The following is a 12,974-nucleotide window of genomic DNA, read 5'->3' on the forward strand; positions in this document are numbered from 1 at the left end:
ATCTCTTTATGTCCAAACTTCTGCGGTTTAAACAATATTTAAAATGTCAAAAATAAGCAATTGACAAAATGATGAATCCTTCATGTTTGAAGGCGAATATGTATCTACACATCCAGACGATGATATCATTCTTAAGGGAATTGGTCTTTCCCTGTTGAACGAGGGGGCGCTTGCAAAATATTATAATGAACTTGCTATGTTAGATGAAAGCAAAAAATACGTATAGAAAATTTCATATTCTATGTTGAATTTATAAGTAGAGATATATTCCACTTGAAAAAGTTGAAAGAAAAGAATTACCATTGCTGCTAAATTTAGATTGTAAACCGACCATTCAACTCGATAGGATATCAGTTATTGAAGAAGAGCATAAAGAAGATGACAAACTAATTATGAAAGAACCAAGCGAAGAAGTGGCAATTAATGATGATGAAATTAACACATTCTTTCGACCTCATCGATTGTTCAACAATTGAATTTGCAATTAAGCTCGAGGAGGGAAATTCTACATAGTTGATTTTCAAATCGAATGGAATATGCAAGTCATATCGCATTAAAAGAGACAAGGTCAAGATTTGGTGAATCAACAAAAGGTTGATTAAAAGCAAAAGAAGCAAACTATCAAAAGCTTTCTTTAGAATTTCAGGATGCAAAATATCAAAGTCAAGCTAATGACTATAAATAAGTGTTTATTCGGGGTAACCCAATTTTCATCTCTTACATTTATTTTTCTTTTTAGATATAAGTTTAGTAATTTTTATTGCTTTTAGTAGTATAGGATATATTTATCCTCATATTTCCCTTTAGGGTGTATTTGAGGTTATTATAAAGCATTCCACATTATCATTGATTTTCTAATTATTTTGAAAGAATGTGACACCTAAACAAATTGGATAAATGATGATACATAGCAAGTGTTCTAGCACTTTCACGCCAATCCATCCATCACCTACAGATTCATACCAAGGGAATACTTAATTATCTTCTTTGCCCTTAATTTTTGTTTATTACTTGTTATATTTTTAGACATTGAGGGTAATGTCTATTGTAAAATTTGGGTTGAAAAATATCAAGTTTTTATCAATTTCTTCCTCAATTTCCATATTCAAACTTCATATCTCCACTCTCACCCGACCGTCAATCTCCACCACCACTCCCAACATCGCCATCGCTACCGAAAATGCCAACTCCTCATCAACTACCCTCTTAATTTACGTCTTCACTATACTTCGAGATAAAAATGCATTTTTCAATTTTTCACAAAAAAAATAAAATAATAAAATAATAATAATAAATTGTTGTGAATGCCTTGCTAGCCGGATCGGCTTGTCTCCCAAGGTGTAAATTGGTAGGGAGAGGACAGCTAGGATTTTCAAAAACAAGTCAATTCACATTCGACTCACCCGTATACAAGTACAAACCCGACGTGCATGGTGGATTGAGCTGAGCCCCTGCCATTTAAAACTCCTTAGGTACTTTATAAAAGATTGGAGTCAATCACTATAATATGGCGTGACAGACATACTATTAAGGAAATGTTTGGAGATTGTACTTGAACTCAATAAGCAAGTACCTTCATAATTTAAATCAGTATTCTCTGAAGTTTGCTTAAGCTTCACCTAGGAACGAAGTTCGACTCTATCGTCTAGACATATTTTATGCCTAGGCTTCGTCTAGACTTTGCATAGGCTCGTTTAGACTCGTAAAATCTTGAAACTTGTATGACATGTAGCCACGCTTTACATTTTTGAAACAGTGATTTAAATAGACATTTAAAACTCCTTTGGTACTTTATAAATGATTGGAGTCAATCATTGTATGGCATGACGGACATACTATTAAGGAAATGTTTGGAGATTGTACTTGAACTCAATAAACAAGTACCTTCATAATTTAAATCGGTATTCTATAAAGTTTGCTTAAGCTTCACCTAGGAATGAAGCTTGACTCGACCGTCTAGTCATATTTTATACCTAGGCTTTCTCTAGACTTTGCATAGACTCGTAAAATTTTGAAACTTGTATGACGTGTAGCCACGCTTTACATTTTTGAAACGCTGATTTAAATAGACATTTGTAAAAAAATCAAAAGCCCACACAATCTTTACATGGAAACGCTTTCTTTTAGTACACAAATAACACACAAATTCAAAATAACTTAGAGAACAAGAAGAGAGAAACAATGACATAGAATTTTGTATTATACATTGCTGCAACTAATTTACTTCACATTGATGTGATCAGGCCATATTTTGCTTAATTGGATTTGGAAGCCATTCATTAATCGAGCTGATGGAAAGAAAGACATCTTGTCATCCTTGAGTTGCTTCCACCTAAAATAATCGAACAATACTCCTTGATTAACCCTTTCGCGACGCGCAAAATGAACACAAAATATCAAAACCTATTTTTGAATTTTTCTTACGAGCCTAACTTTAATTTTTCTAAGACAAAAAATTAACGCCAAAATGTAAATTACCTATACGTAGTGACAAAATAGTGAAGAAACATTGCAATTTGAAGTCGAGCCAGCTCAGCACCTGGACAAAATCGTGCACCTCCACCGAACGGAGCAAAAAATGGACTACTTCTCCAATTCCTCTTCTCCTTTAAGATGGAGAAATAAAAGATGCTTTAGAACACAGAGAAAGTGAAACAAATTTGTGTCTACGTGTTATTATGGTTAATCGTCTCGTCTAAAATATTAAGTTGTTCAAATAGATACGTGTTTTCATTTAAATTTTATTTTTAATATATTATATAAAAATAACAATTAGACTTGAGTCCATGTGTTTTGCTGAGACTAACCTGATTTTCTGGAATCATCCATCTCCAAGGATTAAAAGTGAGAGCATCCCCGTATATATTTTCATTCAAATGGACAGCCGAAAGAAAAGGAACTATAAAACATCCTTTGGGAATTACATAATCTGCAAAAACAATGTATATGGAAAAAAAATAATAATAATAAATACTGTGGAAATTATCTGGCTTCTTCCATAAAAGAAGCAAATACAAACGCAGTCTATAATTATCAACCTTGATATTCTATATCTTCTTTAGCTTCTCTCATCAACCAAATTGCAATGCCTCCCAGTCGAAGAGTTTCATCTATTACCTGTTGGAAGGATAAAGTAAAAATTTACCATGACAACTTGTGAGGTATCTTTAGATAACCGAATGCACAAGAAGCAAAGGAAAGAATTGGTCGTACGTGTTAGATATTTTTCATCATTTTGCATGTGTTTAATTTTTTGTTTTGCGAATGATTTGCCGCCCGAATTAGTGTTTGCCACTGCGCAACAGGGTTCGACCTACCCGGTCAAGTCGCGGGGGTCGAGGGGGCAGCGCCCCCTGTGGGGGGTCGGGGGCAACGCCCCCGAAAGAGAATTTTATTTTTCAAAAGTTTTGAATAGGTGCATCTATTCATTTTTTAACAGTCACTTCCAAGGGATACACCTATTCAAACAGTTGCCTCAGTGTCTATAAATTCTGGATGAATTCTCATTTGCAAACACATTAAAAACAATTTATTTTTCCTTCTTTCTCTTGGCATCAATCAGTTATATTCGAGTGTCTTCTTGGTTTGATCAAATAGTCACAATTTGAATCAAACGCCTCCATTGTATCCTGAGGGAGATTTTCTATTATACCCCGTTGTGACTTTGTTGAATAGAGGAGAAACATCTCTTAAAAGATAACGTTTCATTTCGTGCCTTGAAGTTCATTAACGTATTCAGATTTCTCTGCATTATTATCAACAGTACGAAGGTAAAATAAAGGGACATGCATTCTGGGCAGGTCGCAACAAGTTGCTAGTCGAAGGTTTAGACTTTAGTTTTAAAAGGGTCTTGAGTTTTGATAATTCTTGAATCGTAGTATGACCTTTTCAATTATCATTGTTTGAACATTGCTTAAACAGTTCAATGCATAAATAAGAAAATTTATGCCTTAGATTAAGAGGCTAAAATTATGCTGGAGAGACAAGACGAGAGCAGATGACATACACATTGAGTAAAAGACATAGCTTTATAATCTTGCCATTCGAGCATCTCTCCATCCAAGATACTCCTTTGGCTCCTTAGACTCTGTTGCTCATCCTATTCTCAAGTGCAGAAGGAAGTAAAAAAAAGTGCTGGAAGTCAGTGAAAGAAAAGGACGCCCTTTTCCCTGATCTTAATAGAAAGACTTATAAATTCAAAAAGAAAATCTGTCTGTACCAGCAATTGCTTCATGGCTCTGGGGCATTGAGTGAGGAAATAAACAGCAAAAAGCATGGTCTTAGCAGTCGTCTCGTTGCCAGCAAAAAGGAGGTTAATAATAAAGTCTGCAACAGCATCATCAGGTAAGCTTTCTTCCTCTAGTAGCCTTCTCAGTACACCATTGCCAATTGCTGGAGAGGATTGTTTTCGATGGATCTTTATTGAACTATTGATCTTGCTTATTATACTTTCACGTGCCTGTTATGTTAAATTAGGAACGGTACAATTCAGAATCTCAAATGGTCTAATGAGTTTAAATGTTATTTGGTAAATTAAGTTGTCACCTTCATTGCAGTGTGATAAGAGAATCCTGGCAAATTGATAGGAGCGGAAAGACAACCATCAACGAAATCAGAGAACAACTGAGCAATCTCGTTCACCTCTGATTCAGACGACACACCCAGCAGTTGATTAACCATCAAGTTAATGGCTATCTGAAGGTAAATGAAAATTAGAAATTCTCGATCATGTATACTGATTTAACGCTAAGAACATAGAATCAAAGTAGGCAGAAGTATACTATACAGGGGTCGAATAGAAATGAATAAACTCAGAATATGGTATTACCTTTCTACAGACATCTTGCAGTAGAATGACTTGTTTGTCGTGCAAATTATTGAAGAGTTCGCGCATAACTATTTGTATATCGTGCAAGAATTGGGACTTGAGCTTGTCTAACCGCATCAGGTTGGAGGCGATAGAATGAAGCTTCCTTTGATGCTCCCCTTGTACTGTGATCACCCCATTTTTCCCCACCAAGTCTCTGAAAGATTTTGGATAGCACGACTGGAATAGTTTGCCTTCATTTTGCATTACAAATCGATTAAACATTGGATCAGCTGATACCACCGCCTGTTTACCAAACAGACTGCACGAGAATATTTTTCCGAACCTGTTGACAATATTTCAACTCTTTTAAGGATATTTGTTTCTCTACATTGGTAAATTCTATGACTAAAACCACAAAGAAACAAAGAAGAACTTTGTAATTAAGTACCTTTCAACCTGTTTCTCGACGAAACTAGGCGGATGAGAACTTGCAACAGCATTGTACCAACTGATACTATCTCCAACAATCGGCCAACCTCTTCCTCCCGGAGGCAACTTACACTTCTCTCGAGTACTGCTACCATATTTCTTATATTTCACAAGAAAAACAATGAACAACAGGCTGCTGACAAGTAAAGGCCAGAAATTTACAAAAAGTTCTGCCATCTTCCATCCACCAAATCTGGAGAAAAACCAGCAAATATTGAGGAAGTAGACTTTCATAATCATTAGCTCAAATTGAATAGTGGAGTAAATGGCAAAAAAAGCTTCGTTGACTCAGAAAAATTCTGAAGATCTGTCATACCACGTCTAGAATGTGAAGTTATATCAATATATTATTATTTTTCAAGAGAGTTTCTATACCTTCCAACTTCAGTTTCTGACTATAAAATGGATGATTGCATTCTTTTCTGTTAGCTGCGATTCCTGTCCTTTTAGTTAAATCTTTACTCCATATTGTTTAATATGAAGCTGATCCTCTTTCTACATCTCCTGCACATTTACAATTATTTTCTTTGTTCCAATGATGACAAGTCGAAAGAACCGGCGCCACGAATAAAAACTTAAATAGTATAAGGTCAGTACCTTTTAAGATAAAACTCCAATTTAAAACGGCCAAGAAAATGGTAGATGATTTGAAATGCTTAACGAATTTAAGATGAGGGTTCAATTTATAGGAGAAGATAAGGTATGATCAGACTTACAAATTTGAAGCACTGCACAATCTTAACATCTATCGCCTAATAGTCACAAAATGTAACTTTTCTAAGGGTAAAATCCGAAGTCCGCAAGACCCGGTGAGTGTGCTTCAAGTTGAAGATTCTCATTTTATGAAAGTTAAAACCCAAGTTTGACCAAAATTATTTATATGCATACACACTTCTCAAGATTCAATACTAAATTGCCCGGCATAACTGGCATTTACTTTGACTATAGATTTTTTTTAAAGCTCGAGAATTAGACTTTCTGTTTATTAATCGAAGTAGGAAATAATATTTTGAAGAATATATATTATTAAAAAGTAGAGAAAAATTATATGTTATAATCTATAATTAAAAATATTTTTAAGAAAAAATAAATTTTAGCAACAAATCCTTGACATTTCCCATTGGTTCTATTAATAAATTGGAACAAATGAATTAGAATATGGTCTACTTTTCTCTTGCATGTAAATTTGACAAAATGGGTGTTATTAATGACGTAAAACGAAAATCCCTACATATGATTGAGTATGGTAGATCGATTGCGAAAGAAGGTAAATTTTGTTGTTTATTTTTCTTCCTTATATTAATAACACTTTTAACTTGTTTTTTGAATTAAGGGTAAACTTAATTATTTCGAACCTAAATACTATTAAATAATGAGTTAATTATGCAAGTCTTCCATTTTGAAAGGTCGAAGATTAAATCGCAATATACTATTAAACTTATCCATTTTAAATCGCAATATATATCACATATTGTGACCTCCAATGTAAAGCTCATTTTTTGGGGAACTAACTTTCAATCGTAAAACATCTTAGTGTATGTTTGATTCCAAACATGAAATTTACATAATTTACATGCAAAGAATATAAATTTCAGGCAATTGAATTGTTTAGAAATTATTTGCATAGAAATTGTCAACTAAACGAGTTTGATTAATTTTATTTTCAACCTAGAAAATGTTATAGTTGTCTATTTTTTATTTGTAGGTGAATAAAAGAAAGTGAATTACCTGAAAAATAAAAATCTGCTCTCTATAAAGAAAATATTTTCTTTATTTTCAAGAAAAATATGATCATGTGACTAAAGGTAGGAAAATATTTTGCATAGAAAAAATACCAATCAAACATAACAAAAGTAAGAATTTGGGTAGAAAAATTACAAATTTCATGAAAAATATTGGCAATCAAATGCAATCTTAATAAAATAATTTTATATGTGAACTTTTCAATATTTTTAAACGATATCTTCTTAAAAATATTTGTTTTATGTGTAAATTTATTTATTTTTTCTATTTTTTAACTATATAATCTTTAAAAAAATTACTATTTGTTATGAAAAAAGAAAAAAATCAATTGGTTTGTATATGTTTTATTAAGAAACTAAGAAAGAATTAGGGATACAACGGTAATAATTTCTATGGTTACGGGGGTATAATTGTTATTCACTAATAAACTTACTATTTACAACACTTCCTCTTGAATGACACGTTATAAAATATCTGTTTCGTTAAAATCGTGTTTGATAAAAACACAGTGAAACAAAAAAAAATCAAACAAAGGAGAAAAAGTACAATTATTTTGAAATATTAAAAATAAATGTTGTCTAATTAAAACTTTGTTAGGAAAATTCAGTGGGATAAAATCGAATCGAAGCAAAAAGAGTACAACTACTCTTCCTGATGGAAATCACCGATGATATTTGAGTTGACGCATTTCAATCTTATAAACCAATTTTTTAAATATAGATGTCGACAGCACTTTTGTAAATAAATCGGTCACATTGTCACTTGAAGAAATTTGTTGGATATCGATGTCACTATTCTTCTGAAGCTCATATATATGAAATAATTTTGGAGAAATAGCTTCGTCGTGTCACTTTTGATATAGCATCCTTTGAGTTGTGCAATAGAAGTTGTATTGTCTTCATACAAAATTGCTGGATTATCTTTTATTGAAGTTAACATGCATGATACTTGAATATAATGGGTTATGTTTCTCCATCATATACATTCTCATCCTACTTTATGGATTGGAATAATTTCACAATAATTAGAGGATACTGTTGTCAATGATTACTTTACAGATCCCCATGATATAATTATTCCTCCATGTGTAAACATTTATCTTGTTTGTGATTTAACTTTATGTGGATCACAGAGATAACATATATATGCATATCCCACTAAAGTGGAATCAGACTTTTGAGAATAAAATAATCCCAAATTAATAGTGCCCTTTAGGTAATGAAAAAATGTTTAACATTATTCTAATATCTTTGGGTTAGTGTGGAGCTATATCCTGTAAGGAAATTTACAGAAAAAATTTTGTCGAGTCGAGTTGAGTGCAATTTGCAAGATAAATTAATGCCTTAATTACACTAAGATATGGTACTTTAGGACCAAGCACATTTTCTTCATCTTCAAGTGGACGAAATATATTTTTGTTTACATCAAGTGAACGAATAATCATAGGTGATGCCAATGAATATACATTATTCATATAAAAATGTTTTAACACTTTTTCTCTATATATAGATTGATGGACAAATAATCCTTTTAGAAAATATTTAATCTACAATCCAAGACAAAATTTGATTTTTCCCAAATCCTTCATCTCAAATTTATTTTTCGAATAATCTACAGTTTTGTTGAATTCTTCGAGATTTCCAATTAAATTTAAATCATCAATATACACTGTCACAATTACAAATCCAATATTTAATTTTTTTATGAAAACACATGAACAGACATCGTCATTTTTATAATCTTCCTTCAACAAATATTCGTTAAGACGATTATACAACATGCGTTCAGATTGCTTTAATTCATATAATGATCTTTCCAATTTAATTGAGAACATGGTTCTCGGACATATATCATTTATTCTTGAAACTTTAGGTACTTTGGGGATATTCATAAATATGTCACTATCAAGCAAACTATATAAATGGACAATTATTATATCCATAAGGCACGTATCGAACTTTTGTGATACGATCAAATTAATTAAGAATTTAAATGTGATAATGTCCATTACGAGAGAATGTGTTTTCTCGTAATCAATTTCAGATATTTGTAAGAAATCTTGAATTGCGAGTCGGATTTTATATCCTATAATTACATTTTTTTCATTTTTTTGTATTGTATCCTATAAGGATTACATTTTTAGGTATTCAAATTACAGGTCCAAACACTTCGTTTCTTTAAAGAATTCAATTCCACCTGTATGGCTTCTTTTCATTTTAGTCCATCATTTCCATGTTGACATCTTCAATTGACTATGATATATGATCCTCATTTTGTATAATATCAAGAGCCACATAAAATGCGATAATGTTGTCTATAATAACATTATTTTATTCCCATAATTTATAAGAAAACATATAATTTACTGAAATCTCGTTCTTTTTTGACATCCGTGGTTCTTCGCAAACTATATTTTCAATATTTGAAAGATTAATCTTTTTTAATGTTTTTTTTCGAAGATTTTGGTTGATTTTTCTCTTGTGCTTTTCTTTTTTGAGGTACAAAACCTTTTGAACCAATTAGTTAACTATGCTTTTGGCATATTTGAGATTCATTCGTTATAATAGATTGTCCTACAGGGACATCAATATGATGTATGCACTCCTCATAATAAGATGCATTGCATCACGTGTAAAAATGTTGTTGACAACTTTTCTTTTCCCATGATGACATGATTTATTGAGATATCTCAAGTTTTGATATATCGTGTACCCGAAACTCTTATGTGATTTTATAATTTGTTATGTCAAAGTGTCATCAAGAGTATGTACCTCCTTAATGAGACCATCTCTGCTAATTATTCCATTTTCATTTGAAGATTTTTTGTATTAGAATCGAACACAATCACACTTCAGGCGTGCCATAGATATATCAAATATATATAATGATAACAAATTGTCCTCGTATGACATCAATTCTTGGTGGAGCTTTTAAAACTGGTGCGTGAGATATTATTTATCTCTTTGATCAGTAAATGCATCTACATAAATTATCTTTCAAACTTCTGGTTTGAATAATATTTTGCTAGGATTTAAATGAAGATGCATTTATGCATTTTTTCAACTTATTAATTCATTTCCCTAATATTGAGAGAATTGTCCAATAAATTTGACAATCGTTTTTTCAACGTTATAAAACGTCACCCACTTGGTGTAAGGGTTCAAACTATGCATTCATTCTCACTATTTTTTATTTTTTATTTCAGTGTAATGTGGTGGATTAATTGCATTAACAAATAATCTGATGAAGAAATTAGACGCTGGTCGTAAGTCAATTATAACGGAGAGAACTATGATATTGGCATGATGCATAATAATATTCCCTAAATAGAAATGTAAAGTACTCTATTCTCAATTAAATTAATTGGGGCGTTTAACAAATAATAGTGTTAAATCATTTATCAACATCTTAACTAACGCTTCTTAAGAAGTTGAAAACAAGGCACACTGTTTTGATTGTATAATCTGAAAATTATGCTTATAATTTGAGTAGTAACTTCGCAAACTTTAGGATGTGAACACTATGCAATCATTTAATATTTGTATCAAATCTATTATATACAAATAATGTTTTTCGATGTTATTTGTTCTCTCTCTCAAATTTTCATCCTCTTCCTCACTAACTCCCATGCAAAGGTATAGAGCAATTCCAGAACTCTATGATTGCTGTCATGCTTACTTTATATCACTAAGGTGGTTTCAACACTTTTGGCTTTTTCAAAAAAATGCAAGTATAATCTAACTAGATCGTCTTTTATTTTATACCTTTTCCTTGGCCTAAGGAAAGAGAGGTAAAGTTTTTCATCAAGACAGGAAAACAACCAGATGCACGGATCCAGGGCCAGCGTCCTTATTTTTTATGATTGAATTTTTTGGCTTTCACAAGAGGTATATAATTTGGCGCTTCTGCTATGCTGCATATACTGGAAGAAACGAAATAAGAAATGTTGCGTGGAAGATTGTCCAGTATCTGAACTTGTGAGGTTTATATTGTTGGGAATGTACTTAACATGTGCAACGGAAAATTAAAACAAATTTCAATTCCCACCAAAATTCATCTTTGTGTTTAGATAGAAACTGTGGTAAAGATGTACCTTTTACAAGATCTGCAAACTCCTTTGCCATATCTTTGTTCCAGCAACTTGGATCTGTCTCCCACAGCTGTCCAATTTTTCAGCCTCTAACGGTGATCCATACAGAGAACAAAATTGCAGGATTAGGAATTCCTTTTTGCACTAGCAAGAATAATGAAAAATCACTACAATTTTGAAAACCCTAATCATATTTATATAATCCTGAACGGGCTTAGCCTGACCCGGTTCAACATTTAATTAATCCAATTAATTAATTCAGGCCTATAAATAAGCAACCCAATTAATTAATTTATCCAACGCTTGTTAAATTAATTAATTGACAAATCATAATCTTTCAGTTCTCCTTTTGTGTACGACCCATCAGATTCCCGATCACGATATGTGAAATATTATTTTGATCTAATCAAAATTGATAAAATAAAACACCCTTTTAATTTATCACCAATTACACTCGCCGTCCCAGATTAACATCTACCAATGTGTCAGGGCAATATATGTGACGGAAAATGTCACGTGGTATGATAAAACCAAACTCGTTCGTTTACTGAGAAACTATAATCTATTCGTCAATATGATCCGATCAATTACGAGATATGGAAGCGTGTCAATCTTGATTATCAATCATATATTTCACTCCACTATTAAGTCAATATAAGTCGAAAACTCCTTTTTGATTTATGAGTATACCTTAGTCAAGGATTTCGTTATTGATTTAATTGGATGAAATGCAGATCGTAATCTCTTACTATCTAAGAGTGACAAATTCTCTATTGGTCATTCACAACCTTCATATGATTCTTGACATACTCGAACGATGTCGTATTAGTGGCCCTTGATAGAGCAACATCCAATACCGTCAAAGCATGACCGTCCTCATATAAGGTACTATGACGACCTCAAGTCAAAAGGATCAATCTCACTACCGAACGTTATAGATTAACCACTGACACTCAAATAGTTATCCATGTGGAATCTTTCGACGGGTCTCCAATGTTTTGTTCTATAACAAAATATCAACGTGTTCATTTAAGTGTCACCACGCTTTAACTTGTGAGATCAGTTACTTACTTCACAAGTAAGAAATGTCACACGTGATGGTCTATCCGTAATAACGATATCCGTATCTCCTTATTACTTACAATCACGGACAATTTAAGATTCAATCATATGTAATTTGTATCTCACAATCACAACTCCTTGTGATTACCAAATTACGAAAATTTGAATTTATGAACTCTATTATTTAATTTAATTGTCTATTAATTAAATAATAGATCTGCCATTAAATTGCATTAATTATATATCAAAAGATTTATGTCCAAGGTTGATTGGACACAGGGCATAAAACTTACATATATCACTTATACATATAGACTTTTTACTTAGTGCTTGTTGTGTATCGAACATGGCTTCGTGTCGTTTTGATATTTGTCTTCCATTGTTTAAATCACCGATAAATTAATATGTTTTCGAAGGTTTTTAGGTAGCGTTCATATCATTAGCAGTAGGCACCCGTAGGAGGTCCCAGGAATCCTTCACTATCCTGCAGGGACGGCCTTGTAAACTGACACTTGTGTAGTGGTTGTGTCCAATTTCATTGGAATCCTGTGAGGTTGAAGTGTTGAAAGATGGCAACGTTCAATCGTCCTAAGTTGTTTATGTGACAATTTGTGTACATCTGACGTATTTTCTAAAAAATTATTCCCCAACCTATAAGTTTTATGGCGAATTAGTGCAAAACATATAAGATTATCTTCCATTTATACACAAGAAACAAATTGTTAACGAATGAAATTATTCTTGCAAATGCTTTATTTGTCATGGGAGGTTTATTGGTAC

General features: G+C 32.3%; 1 protein-coding gene across 2 annotated transcripts; it reads right to left on the reverse strand.

Annotated features, from left to right (window-relative positions):
* Positions 1–2,101: 2,101 nt before the first annotated feature.
* LOC111406944 (abietadienol/abietadienal oxidase) lies at positions 2,102–6,012 on the reverse strand. Of its 2 annotated transcripts, XM_023036298.1 has the most exons (10): positions 5,675–6,012; positions 5,259–5,492; positions 4,829–5,153; positions 4,546–4,695; positions 4,220–4,459; positions 4,007–4,099; positions 3,039–3,117; positions 2,808–2,929; positions 2,479–2,606; positions 2,102–2,332 (listed from the first exon to the last, which is right to left on the reverse strand). In XM_023036298.1, exons 2-10 carry the CDS (start codon positions 5,474–5,476, stop codon positions 2,221–2,223), a joined length of 1,467 nt encoding a protein of 488 aa, XP_022892066.1. In that variant the 5' UTR covers positions 5,477–5,492; positions 5,675–6,012; the 3' UTR covers positions 2,102–2,220. The 2 variants fall into 2 exon arrangements, with proteins under 2 accessions (XP_022892066.1, XP_022892065.1); XM_023036297.1 differs by lacking the exon at positions 5,675–6,012 and having other exon boundaries at positions 5,259–5,606.
* Between the last annotated feature and the right edge of the window lie 6,962 nt (positions 6,013–12,974).

Source organism: Olea europaea, chromosome 12 (assembly GCF_002742605.1).
Source record: "Olea europaea var. sylvestris chromosome 12, O_europaea_v1, whole genome shotgun sequence".
NCBI lineage: Eukaryota > Viridiplantae > Streptophyta > Magnoliopsida > Lamiales > Oleaceae > Olea > Olea europaea.

Excerpts from the sequence above, each read along its gene's own strand:
- LOC111406944 (XM_023036297.1), bottom strand. The coding sequence starts at position 5,539 with ATGATTATGAAAGTCTACTTCCTCAATATTTGCTGGTTTTTCTCCAGA. Across the intron at positions 5,154-5,258 it reads GTCGAGAAACAGGTTGAAAG|GTTCGGAAAAATATTCTCGT; the intron begins GTACTTAATTAC and ends TATTGTCAACAG. Across the intron at positions 4,100-4,219 it reads GAGCCATGAAGCAATTGCTG|GATGAGCAACAGAGTCTAAG; the intron begins GTACAGACAGAT and ends ACTTGAGAATAG.